This window comes from Myotis nattereri (genome assembly GCF_964212035.1).
Source record: "Myotis nattereri genome assembly, chromosome: 1".
NCBI classification, from domain to species: Eukaryota; Metazoa; Chordata; class Mammalia; order Chiroptera; family Vespertilionidae; genus Myotis; species Myotis nattereri.
The window spans coordinates 60,533,991-60,558,011 of record NC_138075.1 but is presented as its reverse complement, the minus strand read 5'-3'; the positions used below and the strand labels follow the sequence as shown (position 1 = coordinate 60,558,011).

The 24,021-nt window shown below is 47.3% G+C and overlaps 1 protein-coding gene across 1 annotated transcript in view; it reads right to left on the bottom strand.

Annotated features, from left to right (window-relative positions):
- The window catches only part of SHC4 (SHC adaptor protein 4), a 106,797-nt gene extending 90,847 nt beyond the window's left edge, over nt 1–15,950 (bottom strand). The window contains 2 exon segments of the mRNA XM_081088786.1: nt 15,340–15,869; nt 15,872–15,950. Of these exon segments, the coding sequence (XP_080944912.1) occupies nt 15,340–15,869; nt 15,872–15,923 (582 nt within the window). The 5' untranslated portion in view covers nt 15,924–15,950.
- Between the last annotated feature and the right edge of the window lie 8,071 nt (nt 15,951–24,021).

Sequence of the window (24,021 nt, the reverse complement as noted above, 5' to 3'; positions counted from 1 at the left end):
TCTGAAATCAATAAAGTATATTTAAAAAAAAAAAAAGAAATGAAGTATAACACATGCTACCACATGGATCATTCTTGGAAATATTTATGCTAAATAAAAGAAGCCAGGCCCAAAGGACAACATATTATATGACTACATTTATATAAAATGTCCCAAATAATTGAATCCACAGAGACAGAAAGTTGATTAGTAGCTTCCAGGGGTGGAAGGGGTAAGTCTTAGAGAGTGACTGCTATTGGGTACTTGGCTACTTTTTGGAGTGCTGAGGATGTTCCAAAATTAGATAGGGGTTATGGTTGCCCTACTCTGAGAATATACTTAAAACCACTAAATGATACACCGTAAGGGTGAATATTTTTTATTTATTTATTTTTAAAATATATTTTATTGATTTTTTTACAGAGAGGGAGAGGGGTATAGAGTCTGAAACATCGATGAGAGAGAAACATCGATCAGCTGCCTTCTGCACACTCCCTACTGTGTATGTGACCACAACCAAGGTACATGCCCTTGACCGGAATCGAACCTGGGACCCTTGAGTCCGCAGGCCGACGCTCTATCCATTGAGCCAAACCAGTTAGAGCCGTAAGGGTGAATTTTATGGTGTGTGAATTATATCTCAATAAAACTGTTACAAAAATAAAACATAGATCTAGATTTACAGTGGTTCTCAACCTTCCGGCCCTTTAAATACAGTTCCTCATGTTGGGACCCAACCATAAAATTATTTTCGTTGCTACTTCATAACTGTAAAGTTGCTACTGTTATGAATCGTAATGTAAATATCTGATATGCAGGATGGTCTTAGGCGACCCTTGTGAAAGGGTCGTTCGACCCCCAAAGGGTTCGCGACCCACAGGTTGAGAACCGCTGATCTAGAGAAAAAATTGGCATTTCCCTTCCAATCAGTTATCAAACATCTTTGAAGAGAAAGAAGCCTATAATCTTCATTACACAGAGGTTCCCATGTCAGTAAAAAATTTAAGTTGTGGAAGATTGACTTCTAAAGGGGGAAGCTTCCATTACCTGAGAAACCCCATGATGTCCTGGCGATGTCAGCTCCATGAGCTTGACTGCATCAGGATTCCTACCAGTGGGTATTTACAGCATCTGTGGGCACATCATTCAGGAGAAACAGCCCTCTCAGCTCACTTAAACAGTTGGGTGATGACTCACAGAGCTTCTGCCCTTTCACTTTTTTCAGAGTTGCTCAGTGTGTACAGGAAACATTAACTCACTAGCCGGTGAGCCACATCAAACCTTTCTGGAAGTCAGCAGGCTATAAATCATAAATAAATATATTATCCGTGAGTGTGCACATTACGCTTCCTGGAGGCCTCCAGGATCAATACTCACTCCTTGCCAAGACCCAGGGGCCTCCCGCAGCAATGCCGACATCCTGCCCACCCTTCCTCTTCCTTCCCCCACCCCCTCTCCTCCTTCCCTCCCCAGAACCTCTCCTTGGTTTCCCGCTGGGGTTTGCTGCCTGGCGCTCTCCCTCCTCAATGATCATCTTTGCTCTCTGTGCAGTACTTTCTGAACATTCCCTCCTCAAAGCCTGTCACTGAACTCGGTGCAGCGGTACGGGTACGGTGCTTGCAGTCTTCATCTTTCTTTTCACAGAACTTTGCAACTTATTACTGCTTGTCATATGAGATAAAGAATTGAAGATCTGGTGCTGAATAAGGGTTTCTTTGTTTCTAAGTGAACAGCTCACAGCTACTCCTGATAGGTTAACATATTTTTTAAAATGTATCTCTGTATTTGAAGGGATTTCGAAGAGATCCGTGAGATAACTTAGGTCCTGAGAGTCCAGCATTATGCAGACAGGTATTAGCTCCCGTGGGCTGTCTACCCAGGATGTGTATGTTGGGGAGTGGGGGTGAGGTGCAGTTAAAGCTACTCTGAAAAGTTTTAGGTATTTATTTCAAATGTTCAGTACGCTTAAAATATTTTCTTTTCAAAACAAACACTCTTTCCAAGCATCTCTTCATCTAGCCAGAATTAGTATCTTTAACATCATTTCAGAAACCAAAAGAAAACCAGAATGAAAATAGACACGCTTCTGGTCAGCATTCTCCTCCATCCCACCCACAGGTCCCATCTTGGCCAAAGCACCCGCCTGTGTTCTCTCTGGCAAAGCCATGCAGGTCAGTGGGCGGGAGAGAGGATGCATTTTTTTGAGTAAAGTACCTTGGTTTCTGGCAGGCGATATGTAAAAATCGGTTTTGGCTAGAGCATATTTCCAATTGTTAATGTTATCCCATCTGAGAAAGATACGCATTTTTTTCCAAATGACAAATAAAAGCTGCTGATAACAAACTACATCTACTCTTGTAACAAACTTGATCTATTCCTTTAACGTTTACAAAATGTTGTGAAGATACAAATGGCACCCTATAAAACGCAGACTATTGTTAAAAGAAACAAAAAACAGAGGGTCTTCACTTAGTCTGAAGCTGGTAGAACTATGTTGGCTGTGGGTTTTCTTTGCAAAGGGAAAGGCTTAGGGTCATAGATGAGTTTCTAAATTTAAACCTCTCTAGTAGCTGATTCAGTTTCATCTTCTGCAAACAGGGCCTTGGACAGGATTCTGCAGGGCAGTCAGATACCTGCTGTATCCCTAACTGTGTTTTGTATTTTCCAGTTTGCCTGGGGACACTCTATAGAGCACTTTCTCCGAACAGAAACTGTTTGGAGAAAAAGAACAAGAGCATTCATTAAACACTGTCTGCTCTTCAAGGGCTAGATCAGGGGTGGGCAAACTTTTTGACTCGAGGGCCACAATGGGTTCTTAAACTGGACTGGAGGGCCGGAACAAAAGCATGGATGGAGTGTTTGTGTGAACTAATATAAATTCAAAGTAAACATCATTACATAAAAGGGTACAGTCTTTTTTTTCAATAGTTTTATTCATTTCAAATGGACCGGATCCGGCCCGCGGGCCGTAGTTTGCCCACGGCTGGGCTAGATGCTGCTGTCAAGTTTAGTGGGGGGAAACATGTAGAATGTAAAACACACTCATTGATTACAACTATGCAGCAAAGCTTTTGTACGCGATGCCAAAAATCAGAAATGTATTGTGAGACATGTCAACAGAACCAAGTTGCTGAACTGTTAGCACCCAATACTACAAAAGCTGTGATTGGGTTTCCATTTAACCGATTTGCTTCGGCCACCAGGCGGCTAGAATGTCCACACCTTCTGCTGCCACCATTTGAATTGTGGACGTACCAGGAACCCCACTGTATTGGTGCCACACCAGTACCAGTATATGGCAATTGTAATGGCCAATGAAATGACATGATTTAGGTAGATATTAAACAAACTGATAAAATAGGAGTGTGGATTTCTTAAAGGTAGTCATTTCCATAAAAATTAAGTCAAAAACTTTGGAAAGACTTTATGAAGGCAAGTTGCTTAAAAAAAATAATGTTAGGTGTGGATAAGACGACTCTAAAATGATTTTTAAAATAAAACTGATTCTGCACTCAGGTTGCTTTGAGGATGCCTCCAAGATCTCACCTTAAAAAAACGAAAAGGAGGAATGTTGATAAGAAACTATGGGTAGAATTTGTGCAAGAGCAATGAAAGGGGATATTAATCATTGTATTTACAAAACTGAGAGAAAGGCCTCGACTTTACAAAACAAAAGCACATTTATATACGTTTAATTTAAGTGTCAAAAGAACATATGGAACAACTTCATCAGAGAAGAGGCCTCCACTATATTGTATTAAGTAACACTCCATTCTTCTACCCTCGAAAATCACCTAACATCTACCTGCCTTACTGGGACAGTTGTCAGGTTAGGAAAGATGCCCAATCGCCTGGCTTGGCGCACAAAGTGCACACAGGCCTAAGGCTCTCCTAACTCTGCTGGCCTGCTGGACACCATCCTCTCTTCAGTGACTCTCTGCGACATCAAGTTCAATGTATCAGAAATCAAACATCTCATCTTCTCAACACTGTTCTCCTCCTGTGGTCCTCCAGGTCTTTTACTGGCATGTTTTCCCACCCCAACCCAGGCCTGTTACTCAAAAGCTCAGGCAGGTTGGATTGGAATCTGCCCTTCCTCTTTGCCCTCTTCATCAAATTTTTCTTCCTTAATATCTCTACCAATGTTTCTTAACTTCACTTCCTCTATGAAGACCCTGATATAGACACTTGTCACCTTGACTATGGCTGTAACAGCCTTTGAACAGATTCCCCACCTCCAGTCACTCACTCCCTTCTCTACACAAATGAATCCTGATGCCTCTTCTCAAATATCTAATAAACTTCTTGCTATAATCTGGCTCAGATCTTAGTTTATTATCTACCATTTTTTCCCAAGCAGCTTCTACCCTAACCAAACTAAAATCAGTGCTCTCCCTTGTATGTTAACCATATTTCCTCCATGTGGAATGCCCTTTTATAAATATACTAGAGGCCCACTGCACAAAATTCGTGCATGGGTGGGGTCCCTAGGCCTGACTGGAGATCAGGGCCAATCAGGGCCAGGCCGATCAGGGCTGGGCCGGGCACGGAAGGAACAGACACTAATGCCACCATCATCAGCACACCCACTACCATGCGATTCCCTGCCTCACCTTTTCCTCCTTCCCTCGCTGCCATGCTGCCACTGTGACAGGCAGGTGGTGGGCTGATCAGGGCCTGCCAGCCACGGGGAAGGATGGGGCACAGGAGGTTGGCTGCTGGCCCCAAGGAGGCAGCCAGCCCTTGGACCCCTGGGCTCTTGGCTGGGGGGAGGGACCACAGAAGGTCGGCCAGCCAGGGGAGGTTGGCTGTGGGAACCCACTGACCACAAGGGGGCAGCTCCTGCATTGAGCGTCTGCCCCCTGGTGGTCAGTGCGTACCATAGTGACCAGTTGTTCCAGTCATTCTGGTCACTTAGGCTTTTATATATATAGATATTTCCTTTGGTGTAACTGCTGTCCATTTTCAGGGACCATCTCAAATGCCATAATCTGCTCTGAAAGCCTTTTCTCATTGCCCAGCTAGAAGCTGTCTCTACCTCTTGGAGTTTATTACACTGATGGACTTGACTATTTGCTGTAGGTATACATCATTTTCTACCATGTGTTATGATTACTCATCTCCCAGTTTCAACTGAGAGTCTCACAAAGTGTGTTTGACAAAACAGTAGTTCCAGACAGAAGCTGAACAATAAATTTGAAAATGCTGCCTGCTCTAGTCCCCACCTTAGGAATTTCAGTGAGGATGAAGAAAAATGAATGTGTATGATAAATGTCTAAAGGTGGAATTAGCAGGACTTGAAAACTGGAGGCTGTGAGGGTAAGACAGAATGAGTGGTCTAGAACAGCGGTCGCCAACCTTTCAGACTTCACAGACCACCAGTGGTCTGCTGACCACCGGTGGGCGACCGCTGGTCTAGAATGACATTCGGATTTCTGACCTGAACAGCTGGGAACTGCCATTCACTGAGAACTCAAAAGGAGGGAGCGGAGGTGCCAGTATCTAATGATGTCTGGCTTGCAACAGTTAAATTTAATATCTTAGTGGAGAGTGGCAGTAAGAAGATAAAAGGCCAAACCCATGGCTTTCTTGGTTCTCATCTTCCTTGAATAATCCCCGAGTTCTGACAGTTTTGTACAACCTCTTTCTCCTCGAAACTCTCCCCTCCTTCCCCATCTTCTCTCCATCCTGCTCCTCACGCTGCTAGTTCTGTCCCTGATGCCTTTTGCTCCTCTGCCTCCATGAAATACCTAAAGGTGGCACGCTCTAAGCCTCTCCTCTTCTTGCTCCACACCCTCATTTGGGTAGCCTTGTTCATTCCCGGTGTCTTGATGATCACAGCAGCAAAAATGACTTCTCTTCAGCCCTACCTATTCGATGTCCACCAGGAGAGTCCCACCTGGATGCTTTGAAGTCACCTTGAATGCAACACATGCAAAATGGAACTCACCCCCAAATGCTTCCTGCTCCCCCCACTCCCTCCTCTGATGGGTCTCACATCTTTCCCCATTGCTATTGCCACTGCCTTTGTTCCCAAACGGCTTCGCCCCTGAGCTCCCTTTTCCCAGTCACTCTCCTTTTGGATCCTCTCTGAGCACTGCAGCCCATATAATCTTTCTAAAACATACCTCTGAGTTTGTCATTCCCCTATTTAAAAAAAAAATCCATAGTTTTCTGTTGGAAAACCCAACTTTTCAGACATTATACAACTTTGTAATAGCATTGGTTCATCTTATTTTCCCTCAGACCTCCTACAGATACCCCATGCCCTCTCCCACCAAGTCAAATTGCTCACTACTTCCCAAACGCATCCTCCACTTCCCACCTCCGTGCCTCCCCTCCTGTCAGTGTCTTTGCCCAGAATGCTCTTCCTCCATCTCTGCCTGTGAAAACACAAATGATTTAGTTAAGACTCAGTGAAGATGCCACCTCCTTCATGAAACCTTCTCCAACCACCTCAAATGGAAGGAGTTCCCTTTCCTCCCTCAACTCCCACATGCTTTACTTGCATCATTTTGGTGTCATTTATTATACACTGGCCAATATCATAGATATTATGTGAACATCTTTGTTCTCCTCTCACCTTTCATATTAGAACCTCCTCATGCAAGAATTATGTCTTATTCAGAAAAAGTACCAAAAGAGCCTGGCCTGGGAGTCAGGAGACCTGAGTCTTAGTCCTTGCTCTGCCGCTGATGAGCCCTGTGACCTTGGATAGCTTAGCTTGCCATGAAACAGAACTTTGCAGTCTAATATATCAGTCTGTGTCCCGAGTCCAGGGTTAAAGGAACCATGTTGAGGAGAGGGGAAGGAGGAGGCAATGTTTTTCAAGGCCCTAGAGTTGGCAGAGGTAAAAAAAAAATTTAAAAAAATCAAGTTTGAATTATACATCTCGCCGTTTCCTAATGAATGATTCATAGAAATTATGATCTGACGACACTGAGGGGAAAATCCAATTTCTGAGGTTGTCCTTACTGCCCTTGGGCTTTTTCCTCAGGTTGCTTGCCTTCCATCACTTCTTCCCTTCTAACTAGAGGGCGTTTCCAATCCCCAAACAAACCCTTCTAAAAAGTTACTTGTAAGTTAGTTGTTAAAAATCTTAATGCATTTCCTATGAAATGAAAGTCTGGACAAAGGTAGGATGCCATGGTTAGGATACCAAGTTAGCCTGGAAGCGACCTTTAGCCCAGAGAGCACCTGAGGTCGAAACTGCTGCCAGTACCTGATCTACAAGTACGCACTAGTAGCACATGGCTAATTAGCCCCATGGTCATTCCCATCACTTGAGATCCCCACGTGGAAGCCTGAGGAGTAAGTATTGTTTGGGTCAGGGTAAGAGAGTGAACTATAATATTTAGAGAATCTGTGGGTTTAAAGAAGAAAATTTGAGAAAATTAGAAGGAGCTTGGTTGATTTTTCAGACTAATCAATTGTCTATTCTTCTATTCATTGTTTCCTCCTAATGCACATCCCAGGCTTATGCACTTCGTCCCGCGGACTCGGGGTTTCTCGGCCTCAGTAGTACTACTGACACTTTGGGCCTGAGGATTCTGTGTTCTGTCTCCATGAGTGGGCTGTCCTTTCCTCTGTGTCTTCCTGTTGTGTCCTCCTACCACTGTCACCTCTTTTGTTTGCCAGCTGCTTCAGGATTTCCCATTAACTTGCTTAAGCCATCTGTCCTCCCTACCTTCAGGGGCAGGAAGTGGGAAGAAGATGGCTAGCTGATACTGGTGGTGTCTGACCATGATGAACCCTCAACCTGCACCCTGGGGCCAGGTCCCAGGCAAGTGGCCAGGCCTCCTAAGGGGAGTGGCTGGAGAGGCAGCTAGCCAGGCTAAATTCTCAGCAAAGGGCTCCCAGAATTGGGAGAGATTCTAGTGTGAAAATGGAGCCTAGATCCAGGGGTGCCTCCCATCTAACTATCAACATTCTTAACAATGAACTGAAGGCCAGAGGGACATAAAATGAGCCCCCTGTTCACTATGTGATACCGGTTAGAGGTTTGGAGGTGAATAATGACCAAAATTAAAGCAGGAAATGACTTGGTGTTAGATTTCATAATATTTTTAATGGCCCTAGCCGGTTTGGCTCAGTGGATAGAGCACCAGCCCATGAACCAAAGGGTCCTGAGTTTGATTCCAGTCAAGGAGACATACCTTGGTTGGAGGCTTGATCACTAGCCCTTGCTGGGGTGTAAGTGGGAGAGATGAGAGAGATGTTTCTCTCTCTGTCTTTCTCCCTCCCTTCCATTCTCTCTAAAAAAACAATCAATGGAAAAATATGCTCAGGTGAGGATTAACACAAAAATATATATTTTTTTAATGGCATCTTGTACACCTAAGTTTATGGTTGCAAATTTATACATACTTATCATCATTGCTATGCTATCAATAAATTTCTGTTATTCCGACCTCAACCAATGTTCTCAATCAACATTCCAGCTCTTTGAGACCTGTCGACTTTTCCAAATACCTCCTTGCAAAACCCTCCCATCGCATGTACCAGCTATATGTGGGCAGCAGTGAGGCCTGTATCTTTTGGTCTCCATGATCTTAATATGTCAATGCAAATATGACCAGATCCCTGAGCTCCAAAGCTTGTATCTTTTAGGAGAGGGGAGGAAACGCCAGCTACCTCACATGCCTGCAGCTGGTGGGAAGGGGTGAGGAGTCACCTTGCTTCATGAGCTGTGTGCAACATCTTATCACTGTCCTCGAGAGGGGGCTGTCACATTGGGAACTGTATTGGGAACAGGGTTGATTCAATATAATCACAGAGACATGATATTGGCTTTAAAGTGGTATGAAAATGGAAATGAGACGACAAGCCATACTGAGAAGACAAGCCCAAAGGGTTGTGGAAGATGAATGAAATGTTGTACAAGTACCGGTCCAACAAGGACATGTTACCACCCATAAACAAAAAGGTGGACTTGGTAAAAGCAATGCACTCTGGGCTCTTTGCTGCTCCTTCCTTGCTCTCTTTTCCCTTCTCACTGATTTTTAAATACAGTTTTCCTATTAGAAAAAATGTTTTCATTCTGGTCTTTTAAAAAGCACACGCACAGCATTTTAATCAAGCAGACACATCTGCATTGCATGTTCAGGGAGTGGGGGAAGGTGAAGCAAGATAAGGGTAGAAAATAGAGCATTGTACACAGTTCATGTCTGGGCTCCCCCACTAAGCTGCTGTGTGCATGGGGCAAGTCACTTCACATCTCTGATCCTCTGTTTCCTCAACTAAAAATAAGGTTCTGAACTTGGTCATCTCTAAGACTCTTTTCTTCTAGTTAACATTCTAGTGGCCAGGGGTGGAAAAGGACTGGGCAGATCAAACCATGTGTGAGGGTTTAAAGAGAATAACAGGCCTGGCTGGCATGGCTCAGTGTCAACCTATGAACCAGGAGGTCACGGTTCGATTCCCAGTCAGGGCACATGCCCGGGATGCAGGTTCAGTCCCCACTGTGGGGCCTGCAGGAGGCAGCTGATCAGTGATTCTCTCTCATCATTGATGTTTCTATCTCTCTCTCTCACTCTCCCTTCCTCTCTGAAATCAATTAAAAAAATGTTTTTGGTTTTTTTTAAAGAGAGAGAATAACAGGAACAACAGGTCAAATCTGCCAGGGTTTTCCTAAGCTCTAGCAAAATCAAGTCCTACATCTACTCCAAGAAAGAAAGAGGAAAAACAACACAATATTCTCAAGGCCAAATTGTCAGTTTTAGCTGGAATTATTTCCTCCCACCCCTTCTACCTCCTTTTTAACCACCAATGACTTAGAACAGAGGGAAATTAGCAGTGGGCTGTGCGTGCCTGACCCACACCTCTCAGGTCTGCCTTTATTTTGCATGGACCGTGGGACTGTCTCTTCAGGGATTTCCTGGAGTTACAAATCTCCCTCTTTCAAGGTTAGAGTTACCAGACTGCCTGTGTGTGTAGCAGGGCCTTTTTCTCTTAGCACTTTGTCTATAGAAAATAGAGAAAGGTTAACTCACTCCGGCTGCTTCTACAGTCCTCAGGTTGAACACCGAGCCCGAACCTGGCCTGGCTGATTAGGCCACGTGAGTGACGCCAAGTTCTCAGGATCCCAGCCACCATCATTCACCCTGGCCTGCCCTGGACCAGCCTGCCCTCTGCCCCCCACCCACACCCCCCATAATCCTACACGCAGATGCTTTTCTACAACCTGACTCCTCTCTCACTATTTCTCTGAAATTGACCACCTGCGCCCATGCCAGTATAACATACCCCTTTCTGCTTGACTGGTGAAGCCAGCTCAGTGTTAGTAAGAGGGTGCCAAGGGCATTCCTTCTCCTCTCTATTAACAAAGAAATGTAAAAAGTTATTTCCTTCAGGAAACTGCCCTGAATCTGTTTTCTAACCAAAAGAGATCCTCAGAGAAGGATATTTAAGACCTGGCGTCTCCGGATCTCAGGCAGCATTTTGTTCAAACTTCTTGTTTTAAATCTGAGAAAAGCAGAGAGGTAAGGTGACTCACCCAAGGTCACACAGCTATTTAATGTGAGGGCCATTACTCTAACCCAGATCTTGTCACACCTAGACCTGTGCACGCCTGTGAAAAAGATACTTGGGCAGACAGAACATTGTAGCTCTGTGGACTACATCTAATCTAGACAACAGACAGCACGAACCTAGTAGCTCAGTGTTAAGACACAACATTAGACACAGGAGGATAGACAATAAGAGTATGCTGTGATATTTACAGAGGAAGTAAAGAAAATACCTCAATACAAATTTGTATTTGCATACAAAGCTGATGAGCCCAATACCCAAGGACGTCTATGTGGGCAAACACATTGCAGTTAATGTTCTGGGGAACTGTTATGATTGAATTACATCGCCCAAAAGGTAGGTTGAAGTCAACCCCAAGAACCTGTGAATGTGACCTTATTTGGAGGTAGAGTCTTTGCAGATGTAATCAGGTTAAGCTACAGTCATGCTGAATTCATATGGGCCCTACCCCAGGGTCTGGTGCCCTTATAAGAAGAGGGAAATTTGAACGTGAACACATAGGAGAGAAAGCCACGTGAAGAGGAGGCAGAGATTAGAGTCATGTATCCACAAGTCAAGGAATGCCAAGGACTGCTGATTTCAGAGTTCTAGTCACCGGAATTGCAAGAGAATAACTATCTGTTGTTGTAAGCCACCCAGTTTGTGATATTTGTGGCCGCCGCCCTAGGACACTAACACGGTCTAAGGAATTGGTTGGGCTGGGCTGGGCTGAAGTGAGGAGACTGAAATCATGCCAATGAACGCGACCCAGCAAGCTCTAAGAACCGTTCCTGTAATAAAGCTCCCTGCACAGTGTGGTCCTCCACACACACTACTCCACTCGCACACTTCCAGGATGCCTGGAAGGAGACGAGCAATGGAGGGAGACAAGCCTGGGTTTGAATCCTGTCTGCTACTTGGGTTGTAAAGGGCAGATAACCGACTTCTGGGGTCTCAGTGCCCTCACTTGGAGAAGGCAGCCTCCCTCCGAGGGGCAGTGTGAGAACTAATATGTTCACCTGTCGCAGCAGGGTTTCTCTGTCTGCTTTATGTAGTCTTTGAACTAAATTACAGGCAATTTGGGGGGGTGGGGACGGGAAAGTTTAAAACACTTCCCACTGGAGAAAGGAGCCTAGAATCATTCAACGCTGGTGCTGGGGGGCACCGTGAAGGCCATGAAGACCAAGCCGCTCATTTTAGAGATGAGCACACCCGTCACGTTGTATGTTTTCCACACTCACCACAGACATGGGGGGCACCTGGGAGGCCTCCAGGTGGATGTCTGCTGATGGGTGAAGTGACGTGGGGAGACCTCAGAAAAAAATGAGACTTAATCTTATGGCGAAAATAAACCATTTGGCATCGTGGGGCAGACTTCACTCACCTCACTACTTTGCTCAGACCTGGCTGGCTGTTTCTGGCCCAGCACCTCTCAAAGGATGACTTGCTGGCCATCTCCCTTGGTGACCTCCAGGGTGTGCAAGGCCTGAGCTTAAATGAAAGTGACTCGAAATTAGGTGCTCAGGATTTCTAAGCATTTTCAGCTGTCTAACTGATTCTACGGCAAGAGACCAAAAGAAGAGTCATTTTTAAAAAAGGATATTTAACCCAAAGTCAACTGTAACTTAGAGGGCAAATACAGTTCCTATTGGAAAGATAAAATGTGCAAGGAAACATAATGAACTATGCCATTTTTAGCCCCCGCACAATATACCTGCCATCCCCACCCAGGCCACTGCCTTTCTTACTTCCCCTGCTGTATTGCTCTCCTAACACCTACTGCACATGACATATTCTACTGACTTGTTTATTCAATATTCAACCAGAGCCCATCTCTGCTTCCTAGAATGTAAGTTCCACCAAGGCCCAGACCTGGTCTCTTTTATTCACATATGTATCCCCAGGGCCTGTCACATAAATTGGTTCACAATACATATTCGTTGAATACATGAGTGAATGAATAAACAAGTAAATTTTGGGGGGGAGGGGGGCAGTCATATGATGCGGATGAGGAAGTGAAATATGTGGCCGCCTCTTGCCTATAAAATCTGTCCCTATGCAACTCGCCATTAAGAATATTCCTGTCACTTCTATGCCTTGCTTCCACCATCACCGAGTAACCTTTGGTTTAAGTCTTCCTATGTACCTGTTCCTATATAGGGATCACAATTTTGGTTCGGTATTTTTCACTGTAAATTAATAGGTTTCCATTTCATTTTTTTTTTTAATTGGTTCACATCTCAAAGAATCCTGAGGAACAGAATCTCAACCACGAGGAAAACCTGTGGTGAAAAGAGCCCAGAATGGCAGGCAAGGGACTGGGATCTGTCCTTTTAACTTCTGTGTGACCTTTAAAAAATCACTTATCTGGGCTTCAGTTTCTCTGTAGGGACATTGAACTTGATCACTTCTGAGCCCCTGCCATCTTTCAAAGTTAGGATTCTATAAAAATTATTAAAGTAAGCTCTTCTGTGTGTTTTGACTTCCTAAGAGAGGTGTCAACTGGTACCTCACATCACTGTCTAATGGCAAAATAGGATGGGTCATGGGTCAGCACTCTTCCTGGGGTCAGTTGTCATCCCAGGGAAAGACAGATGGGCTTCTCATTAAAAATGCAAAATGCCAGTGGAGGCACTCACCAGGGACAATGGAGAGCACACAGCAACTCTTGCCATTTAAAATGGTACAGGTGGTGCCTGGGTGTGGGGAGGTGGAAGGCAGTACCAGAGGGGAGGAAAGGCACAGCAGAAGGTAGGTGATATCTCAGTGATGGGAAGGCAGGTGCCAAGACCATGGGTTTGGAGAGGCAGTCATTTTCCTGTTAGGACGGAGCAGACACTTACGCTTGGCAAATGAGACTGTGCCCATGAACTTTTAGTAGATACATGAAGCCATTTCCAGCATGAGTCATGTCATTGTGGAGGAGAGCAAGAGCTGAGTGTCCCATAAGTTCATCTTCCTTAGAGGTTTTAATTATCCATCTTCCAAGGCTGCCCCAAGCCTGCTCTCTTTGTAACCCTCTCAATGTTCGTTATTGGTCTTCCTAGAGATTTTAATTGCCTGTTTATAATACAGTGATCGGGCTAGCTCTGAAATTTACACCTTCACATGAAACTCCTCACCTGAGTGCTAGTCTTAAGTGACAGCCTACTTACAAATAAGTGCCACTTGGATAACATCACTTTAAATGTAACATGTCAAGGGCAAACGTAGCATGAGTCTCCCCAATTCACTCGGCTTTTATCACTGGCTTCACTACTCTTATTCTGAGACTTAAGTCTGAAGGTATTTTTCACTCCTCACAATCCCCTTCATCAGCCTTTCCCCCAACTTCCATAAACAACAAGCACAAACTCACCAATCTGCCCACTGCTCAATAAATGTTGATCATTCCGTGATTTGTATTATGACCTGAAATGATCTGACCCATCACCCAAAGCTGCGGAGGTTTCTCACAGTTTCTCTCACACTCATCTCCTTTCTCTCATCGCTACCTTCACCCATGTTTTCATCCTTCTTTCCTGAACTTTCTTATTGACCTTCCAATCTCCAATTTCTCCTGGCTTCAATTCATCACAATCCACAGGTTGATCTTTTTGAAACCATTTTGGTGAAGTCACAGTTTACCTACAAACCTACAAGGGATCTAGTCATTGTTTAAAAACTCCACATTCGACATCTAAGAGCTTTCTTTGGTCAACTGCTCCCTTCATCCTAAGCTATCCATGATCTATACTGGCCTCTTTCTGACACGTATTTGTTTGAGCCCCAGCTATGTACCACCCCTCATTACAGCATGCCTGGAAGTCCATTATCTTGTCATGTCTGCATGTATCCGATCCTGGGCTCTCTCCGACCTAACAGCCCCTTCTCTCAGGAAAGCCCAGCCTCTGTGATGCTGGCCTGCAGCCACCACAGTCACACCTGCCTTTAGGCTGTGCTCATATTCTTGCCCTGCTAGGAATCTCCTCCCCTCTGCCAATCCAGATGTGTTCTCTCTTCCAAGATGCACCTTCCCCTGAAGGGGCCTCATGAATAAATCCCAGATCACAACCGTCCATCTTTCTGAATTCCCTCAGCCTTCTCACACTAGATATCTATTACTAGGTATCTCTCTCTTTTTATTTCACATGCACTCATCGATCTCCTCAACTGAAAGGTGAGCTCCAGAAGGGCAAGGACCAAATCTACTTCTTTCACCCAGACCTGGACTGGGCAAGAGCAGATGCCAAGCCAGCAAGGACCTTGGCTTTGCACACAGCTCCTGGACAAGTCGCACTTGCCTCAGTGCAGGCAATAAATGCAAAAATGCGCACCAAAGACCTAAGACTGGCTCCTCATACAAGACTAGAGACTTGGCCATGTTTTGATACGTGCTTGTTAAATACTAAATTGAAATTTAAAGTATAATTCAAGTTCCTTACACAGCATGTATTCCTCTAGCACAGAAATCTCTCCCGAAGTACAATGGCTGGTATAACCTACCGGGTCTCAATCACTAATCAGATTTGAAATTCTGGACTCTTCTTGGCCAGAATGCTAGGTCCAGTGGGGACAAGAAGGCGCTATCTCCCCTGTCCCGATCAGAAGTTACCCCACACCTGGCAACTACCCTAAGTTAGCACTAGTTCATGCCCTTGAACCAAAGTTGTGCGACTCCAGTACAAGGCAGGTTTTGCAGAGTCCGTAAGCCCGGCTCCCCTCCTGCCCTGGGTCCAGTTGCACAATGTCCTGTCCAAACCTAGCCCACAGCCCGGTGATGTGCAGCCCCCCGCAGAAAGCAGAGAAGAGGCCCCTGTCTGTGCCCAGGAGCCCTCGGGCGCGCAGCGAGGGAGACGGAAACGGACTCACCTTCACACAGTAGGTCATGCCCATCCCCAACAGGTGCTGCAGGAAGTGCCTGTCCTGCCGGCTCCCGGGGGTCGGGTCCCCAGGGCCCGGGAGGGGGCAGGCATCGGGAGTTAGGGCGCTTGCCCTGCGCCCCACCACGTCCTGCTGCTGCGGAGGTGCAGACCCGGACCTATTTAGACTGTTGTCGGGTGAAGCCGGGCTGCTGGGAGCCGGATCCTGGCTTTCCTGGAGCTTCAGCCGGGGCACCTCTTTGGTCCCCAAGCAAAAGTTTTTCAGACTCAGCAAGGTGGCTGGGTTGGCCAGCTTCACGCTGGCCATCCGCGGGATCAAGGTGCACAGTGGGGTGGGGCTCTCCTGGGACGGCGAGGGGGCATCTTCAGCCGGCAAGTGAGGGGCCAGGGCGGGGTAGGGAGGCTGCGGGGAGCCCTTGTTCCCGACGGAGCCTCCGGGGCTGCCTTCGTCCAAGGACGTGACGGACTCGTTCCGAAAGCGGCTGTACTTGGCCCTGTGCAGCATCCCGGGGTGCCCGAGAGTCCTACATGCAGCGCGAGTCCTGCCAAGCCGTCCGGGCTGCGTTCTCGCATAGCCTTGGCAGCGCTGAGACCGGACACTGTGGCATCAATCGCCGCTCGTCTGCTGGATAACCGGTGCGGAAAGCAAATGTCTCCACGCCCCGTGCGGCTCGCGGCGGCCACCTCTTCGGCTCGGCGGCCGAGCCCCTGGGGGTGACAGCCGAGAGGGAAGACCGCTCCCCAGCTCCCAGCCCTCCCCCGGTCCGGGCGGCAGCACCCGGTGTCCTCGCCTGGATTCCTCGCCGGGCCAGCCTCGGTCGGGTCCCGGCTCGCGGCGGCGGGGACCACTCAAGGCCAACTCTTGGGAGCAGAACCCGGCCCCGCACCGGCCCGCGGGTCCCGCAGCCTCGCCTGCGGTGCCGGAGGTTGCAGAAATATTCAGCGCCCCCACCCCCACCCCCACCCCCAGCCGCCCCGCGGCACACAGGAACTTTCAAACCTGCTCCCTCGGGCTCCCACAGGGCGGGGCAATGACTGGCCTATTAACCCTTTGTTCCAGTGATTGTCCATTTAAAAAAGAAAAAGAAAAGGTCTATAGGAGCCAAAGGGCTTTCTGCCTGAGTTTCTTGATTCTAATGGCTGCCCTCTCTTGGAAGATCTTGTCTTGCATTCCGTCTGGGCCACAAGCCAGGAGAACTAGTGGCCGGAGCTGCTCGGCATTATTTCAGGGACTTGTGGTCTCTCCGAGTTCCTCGCATCCCCTCCCGCCGGCCCGCCCTGGCCCAGAGCATCCGTCCCTCTCAGAGCTTCTTTCGGGAGCGCGGCGGCGGCGGCGGCGGAAGGCTGAGATGTGCGGGATGGTACGCAGAGTGTTGAAATTTTTATGAATGAACTTTGCTGAATGAATTTCTCTGTGTGTGCAAGCTAATAAATCTGTGAATGGGGCTGAGAATAGCTGTAATTGACTGATGGTCTCAGGGGTGCTTGGTTTTTATCCAATCAGGCGGCAGCTTGGTGACTCATGCACCATAAATATACTAAAGCTAGTAGCCAGGAGAAAGCAGGCTGGAGGGAGAGAGTCTCTGTTGCCATCTCTGATGAAAGGGTTAAAAGGAGAGGCCATCGTTTACTATCAGTCATCGGTAAGCTGGGCAGCAGCAGGTTAAAAGGTCCGGTTTCTTTCTTGCTGAGATGTTCAGGAAATCCAAGCAGAAGAGCTAAAAGCGAGATGCATTGTTCCACGGATATTAGGACATATGGTACACAACTCCTGCGGGAAGCCAGTGATGCATTTTTCTTAGAAACATAGTCCTTTTTTATTGATTGCTGGTTTCATCTCCCGTCTGGTGCAACTTCCTGTACCTATCAACTGCTTGCTGAAGACGTGATGACAACTGCAAGAGGCTTAGCAACACAGGAAGCCAGGAAGGAAGCCCGGGGAGGGAAACTGCTGGTTCTTTCAGGAATGGGGAAGAGGAAGCTGCTGAAACACTGGGAGGATGTGGAAATCACAGGCCAGAAGAAACAAGAAAACCTCTGCTGAAGGTGACATTTGCTGGTGGGCCAAGGCTCTTGCGTGTGAAACTGTTCATTCACTCATTCAAAAATTAAAAAGTAAATCTCACTGGCAACCACAGGAATCAGGGACGCCGCCTTCATGGTCTTATTGGTCATAAGGCTGCGTTCGGCTCAGGTGTGCATGACTTCAGTGGCCTGGGGTCCTTTGGGATCCAAACATAGGCTCTGAATTAAATGGTTGCTGTGACCACCCAAAAAGGCATGCTCACTGGCTTCCTGCTCCCCCAGGGAAATAACGCCTCTTCACATCTCCCGTTAGGATGTGTTTTTCCTTGGGAAGGCCCTCTTGTATCTTCCTAAACCTTCCATTCAGTCCTTGCTGACCTCCTCCCTGGGAAGGGTGCGGCTAAATCCGTTGTAAGTCAGGCTCTGGGCAAGACTGTGAAGCAATCTCCCTCTCCCCTTTTCCCCCTTCTCCCCGCCCCTCCCGCGGACTCCCTCCTTGCGATCCCAGCCCCCTTTTGCTATGCTGCTTGAGAAAGTTACTTTACCACTCTGCGCCTGCGTGCCCTCCTGTGTTAGGAGGAGCCTCTAATGGCAATGTTATGAGGGCTCCTGAGATAATTCTAATTTCTGCAAAGCACTTGGCACCATGCTTCATACAGTGCCTGGCCCAGGAGTCCCTGCCAGGCCACCTGCCCCTGAAGCTGGTACTCTTCCCCCTACACTCTACTCCCTTCTGGGCAATGGGAAGAAAAACTAGCACAAATTGGAAGCCAAGAAAGCCAACGCTGTCCAAAGAAACAGCTTCCTCACAGTGGTGTGGGCCGGAACAGTGGCAGCCCGCCTGGCCGTGTGGGCCCGTGCTGAGGTCTTTCAGACTGGAAGAGAGCCAGGTGCCCCGGTGTGCACCTCACCAGTCAGACTCCAGGGCCTCAGACCAGCCCCATGGCTCAGGAGGAGTGAGTCCTAGGAGAGAGTTGGAGGGGAGGGGCATCAGGTGGGACTGGACAAGCAGCCATGGCCACCGTGGGCTGCTTCTGTCCCACGGGACCCTGGAGATACTGACTCCGCTAGGCAGCTCTGCCAGGCCTTTTGTGAGGGTGAAAGAAACCAGACCCACAACTGGGGGTGGGGGAACCTCCTCAGAGACCACGCCAGCCCAGCTGGGCTGCTCTCAGCACAAAGGCAGGGCTGAGAAGCTGCCCCAACAGCCCAAGAAAAGGCTCATTAGTTGAGTGGATTTCCATTCCAGGTAGGTGCGTAGACAAAGCAGACAGTTCCCTCTTTCCCAGGACATTAGAATATCCTTTTCAAACAATAATGATGAAACTAATATTAAGAAGCGCTACTATTTGTGGAACACAAGGCAGTTTACCGGTGTTAAAACAACAACAAACAAAACACACAGCACTTGCCCAGCTGGTGTGGCTCAGCAGTTCAGTGTAGACCCAGGAACCAAGAGGTCACCAGTTCAATTCCCCGTCATGGCACATACCGAGGTTGCGGGCTAGATCCCCAGTATTTCTATCTCTCTATCCCTCTCCCTTCCTCTCTCTCTAAATATCAATTTATAAAAACACATTTAAAGAAAACCGCAAAATTTAACCAAGTAAATCTGGATACCTAGTTGATTTTATTAAACAATTCAGGAAGCATCCCAACTAGCAATTGGAAGGGTGCTCCAAGGGGTTGTACAAAATGGAGGGTCTTTATAGGAAGCTGGGTCGGGGGCAAGAGAGCTATTAGCCAGAAAGAAAAGGAAGGATTCCTTTGAGGGAGGGGCACCTTTTCCTTGGAGGAAAGAGAAGGGGAAGAGCTTTATTATATAGGGAGCCTCTTCTTTCTACGGGGGATGGAGAGGGCCTATGTGACATATTACCTTACTGGTCCTTGACCGGAAAATTCCCTACTGGTTGATTAAGATTGTTTCTGGGAGAGGTTGAAACTGCAATTAGATCAGGTCTTAAATCTAGGTTTGGTATCATGGGCTTTTAACTCGAGTGACGCCATTTGGGGCCTGTGGTTTTTTTTCCCTTTAACACCTGCATTCTCATTTAATCATTATAATAACTTTTGGGGGCTGGGACTACTTTCATCGCCATCTTACACATGTAGAAAAGTCTCAGAGCAAGTTCAGTGACTGGACCAAGGTCCCTGCTGGTTGAACGATGATGCAGGGGCCCTCCAGCAGCTCTGCTTGGCTGCGAGGCCTGTGCTGTAGCCACTGCACTCACCAGGGAGCCCAAGCCTACATCCCAGGCCTGTCACCTCCACGTTGCAGAACCCTAGGATCCGAGTGTACAGTAAGCCACCCTGGTTTACTGGCTCATCTAAGCCCCACAGCCAGTTAGAGGTGGATCTAGGGTAGAACCAAGTGCTGATTCGCTCCAACAGCCATGTCCCTGCTCGTTGTGATACCAGCCAGCCAAGCAAGAACCTACCTCCCACTCAGCACCCACTAAATGTTAGTGCTTGCTCCCTCTCCGAATCCTTGGAGATTACATCTATAACATTCACCCTAAATACTTCCCGGGATTGCCCGGAGTAAAAACATGAATAATAGAGAAGAAAAGCCATTAGTGTCAATAAACCATCAGAGTACCATAAACCCACATCTCTGCCCCAGAACTCAGGGTTCTGCTACGCCTCCTTTGCTTTGAGACATCCCCATGCCAAGGGCACCTGCTATGAGTCAAAATGCCAGCTTTTTAAGGGACAGCCTGCCATGGCTGAGCTTCTTGGTGGCACAGGCAGGTTCATGGAAGAGTTGGGTCAGGCTGGGCCACCATAGAATTAGCCAGGTCCCGCCAGGATTTCTCAGAGGAGTGAGGGGGAAGAGGACCTGGGCAGAATTGCCTGCCCAGCTTCGGAAGGTTGCCCAAGGTGGGATTTGGGGTGAAGGAAAGGGTGTGCTAGGGAGTGTAAGGAGGTGGAAACAGAACAAGACAGAAATAACTCTGAGGGAATATAGGCCAATTGCTTCTTTGGAACCAAGTGGAGCAGATAGGATCAGAGTGTTAAAGCACAAGGACTCCTACTCCAGACACCAAATCCATCTCTATCACAGAGCAGACCACTCCTGAAGAACTGTAACTGGGCAAGACCTACTCCTAAAGAATTTCACTGAGGATGAGTCCAACAGCCCATCAGCGAGAAATGAAAACACTGTGGAAGCTCTATTTCTGGGGGGAATCCGCAATACAATCTTATATAATAAAACCTAATATACTAAGTGTCCAGTCATCCGGTTGGCCGTTCAACCAATCAAAGTGTAATATGCTAATGATATGCTAAGGCCACTCAACTGCTCGCTATGACATGCACTGACCACCAGGAGGCAGACGCTCTGACTGTGAGGTTAGCTTGCTGCTGGGGTCCAGCTGATTGGGACTGAGCAAAACAGGCTGGTCACGCCCTGGAGCCCTCCCGTGGTCCCTCCCTGGCCCCTATTGTGCACCGGTGGGATCTCTCGGCCTGGCCTGCGCTCTCTCTCAATCTAGGACCCCTGCAGTGGTTCTCAACCTTCCTAATGCCGCGACCCTTTAACACAGTTCCTCATGTTATGGTGACCCCCAACCATAAAATTATTTTCGTTGCTACTTCATAACTGTAATTTTGCTACTGTTAAGAATCATAATGTAAATATCTGATATGCAGGATGTATTTTCATTGTTCGCGACTCACAGGTTGAGAGCCGCTGCCTTAGGGGATGTCAGAGAGCCAGTTTCAGCCCAACGGCGGAACAACCAGTCACTATGATGCTCACTGACCACCAGGGGGCAGACACTCAATGGAGGAGTTGCCCCCTGGTGGTCAGTGTGCTCCCACAGGAGGAGTGCTGCTCAGCCAGAAACCGGGCTCATGGCTGGTGAGCACAGTGGAGGTGGCAGGAACCTCTCCTGTCTCCCCTGCAGCACTAAGGATGTCCAACTGCCGGCTTAGGAGTGGGCCTAAGCCGTTAGTCGGACATCCCCCAAGGGTTCCTGAACTGTGAGAGGGCGCAGGCCAGACTGAGGGGACCCCCCCCCCCCCGCTCCAGTGCACGAATTTCATGCACCAGGCCTCTAGTATTTATATAAAGCTCATTCCAGAGATCAAAATACCATTTTAAGGGTGGGGATGTGAGAGGTGTGGAAGAGTTGAGTCTGAGAGTTAGGGCCTAGTATCAAAAAAAGGGAGCAGGTCCATTCACCCCAGATTTGTCATTAAAGCAACATCTTCCTTTTGCCTCCTAATCAAAACATTTACAGTTTTACCACTCTTCAACCTTGGTAGGTAAACAGCTCTATGATGGTTGCTATTGGCCCTGACTGGCTCTCCTGGAACCAGGACCAGCTAGAAACAGCATAGGAAACCCAATATTTTCCTAGCTGTTGAAAAATGAGACAATGTCCCTGGAAGCACTGTGTAAAGAGTTAGACATCATGAAGAAAAATAATAGCCTGGCCAGCATGGCTTAGTGGTTGAGCGTTGGCCTATGAACCAGGATTCCTGGTTAGGGCATATGCCTGGGTTGTAGGCTTGATCCCCAGTGTGGGGCATGAAGGAAGCAGCCAATCAATGATTCTCTCTCATAACTAATGTTTCTCTCTCTCTCTCTCTCCCCCTCTCCTGTCCTCTCTGAAATCAATAGAAGTATATTAAAAAAATAAAAAAAGAATAGAAGAGTTACTTAGGGTGACCTTCAGTTGCAAATAACATAAAAATCAAAAGAACAGTGGCTTAAACAAAATATTTACTTCCCTGGAAGTGGAAAGTCCAGGCATAGCATCAACTCTGGGCCATCCTGAACGTAGATCTCTTCTCCTCACAGTCCATAGTGGCGGATGGAACTCCAGCCACTCAAGCTGCATTCCAGGCAACAAAGTGGATGAAAGGACAAACAAGGACATGCCCGCTCTCTTTAATGAGACATCCTGGAAGCGCAATAGAATGTGTCCAGTACACCGCATTAGCCAGAACGTAGTCACCGGGCTGCACCTGGCTGTGAGAGAAAACGAACGCTTCACCTGAGAATGAAGTCTTTTGTCTGAGTGCGTGGCTGCTGCACACAAAATCACAGTCTGCTTCTGGGGAAGGAGCCGACAATGGATATTGTGGCAGACAACAACAGCTCTGCCATAGTAATATTTTCAGAAGAGCTTCTACCTACATAGACTCCAAAGCTAGCATAAGATATCGCTTCTCAGCCTTTTGGCTAAGATTAAGTGTAGTAAAGCTAGCATAGGATAAACATGGCCTTGCTCAGTGTGTTCCATTTTCCTCTTTTTCACACACACACACACACACACACACACACACACACGAAGCTGACAAATGACCCATGTGAAAACAGGTGCTGTCAGAACCGCAGCTTTCCCCTGCATAGCAATGGGACGGGTGGAGTGTGTAGGCCTCTGAAAGGGGTCAGACACTTCCAGGGTCAGCCCCAGGCAGCCAGTGCTGAAGATGGCCCTCCAAGTGGTTCAAGGGCTCAGGGATGGCATACAAGAAGGCGTGAGTGGGTATCGGACAGGGGGTCAGAGCACAGTCATCAGGAGGTGTCTGACTCAGGAGCTGGCCTCCAATTCTAACTGTGGACTGGCAAGAGCAAAAGACAAAGGCAGGGCCCTGGACAGGTTTAAACCCGAGCACTATGAGTTGGCTAATCCAAACTTCATTTCCAATCCTCTGTTCCTTTGCCCACCTCTACCAGGAAAAGCTAAATACTTAATTTCTCAGGCTTCCTTGCAACTGCAGGGGGGAATAAAATGTGAGAGGAAAGAGATAAATTGAGGAAAGAACTGTTAAAGAAACAAACAAAAAAAGAAGAACCAGGATTTGATAGTTTTGAAGACTCTCAGACCATCTGGATTTCAAAAGATGCTAAAATGAAAAGATCCACTGTCAGGAATATGTGAGCTACAAGAAAAGCTGAAGGTGTGCCACCTGAAAGATCAAAGGGTCAGAGAATAAAGTCAATGGAAAAGGCTCTTAGATGAAGCATGTGCCTCACAAATGCCCTCAATCACACCAGAGAGCTTAAGGTCTGTTCTCTCAGCCATGTCAACAAAAGCCAAAAATAGGGATGGGATTATCTCGGGAAGGTCTGTGAATGAGACTCTTGTCTAATGAAGTAAATCCCCATGACACAAAGGAGAGACACACAAGGTTCTTGAGATTGCCATGCCGGCAGAACACTGCCCAGGGGACAGAGGCACAGGTCAAAAGGGATTATTCCAAGACCATGAAACCCAGCGGGATTTGCTCAGCTATATTTAGAAACCACTTGAGACCAATGCCTCTTTTTTTGCTTTCAATTTTCTTCCTGTTTGCTCTGGAATGCCTATAATTGTTATCCTATGCTTGTCCTACCATTATATGTTGTTCCTTTCATTCACAGGCCCACAGATGGAAAGACACTATACCCCCAGAATGGGTCCTTCCCAGAACTTGGTCCATGTCTGACACAGATGATGGATTTGGGACTTTTGAGCTGATGCGATTTGGGACTCTGAGTTGATGCTATAACATCACTGGGGACCTTGGGATGAGGTGAATGTATTTTGCATGTGGGACAGATGTGAACTTTGGTGGCCTGAGGGTGAACTTACCTAGAGGAAGTTAAAATATTAAATTTGTGTTGTTTAAGCTGCTGAGTTCGTGGTTT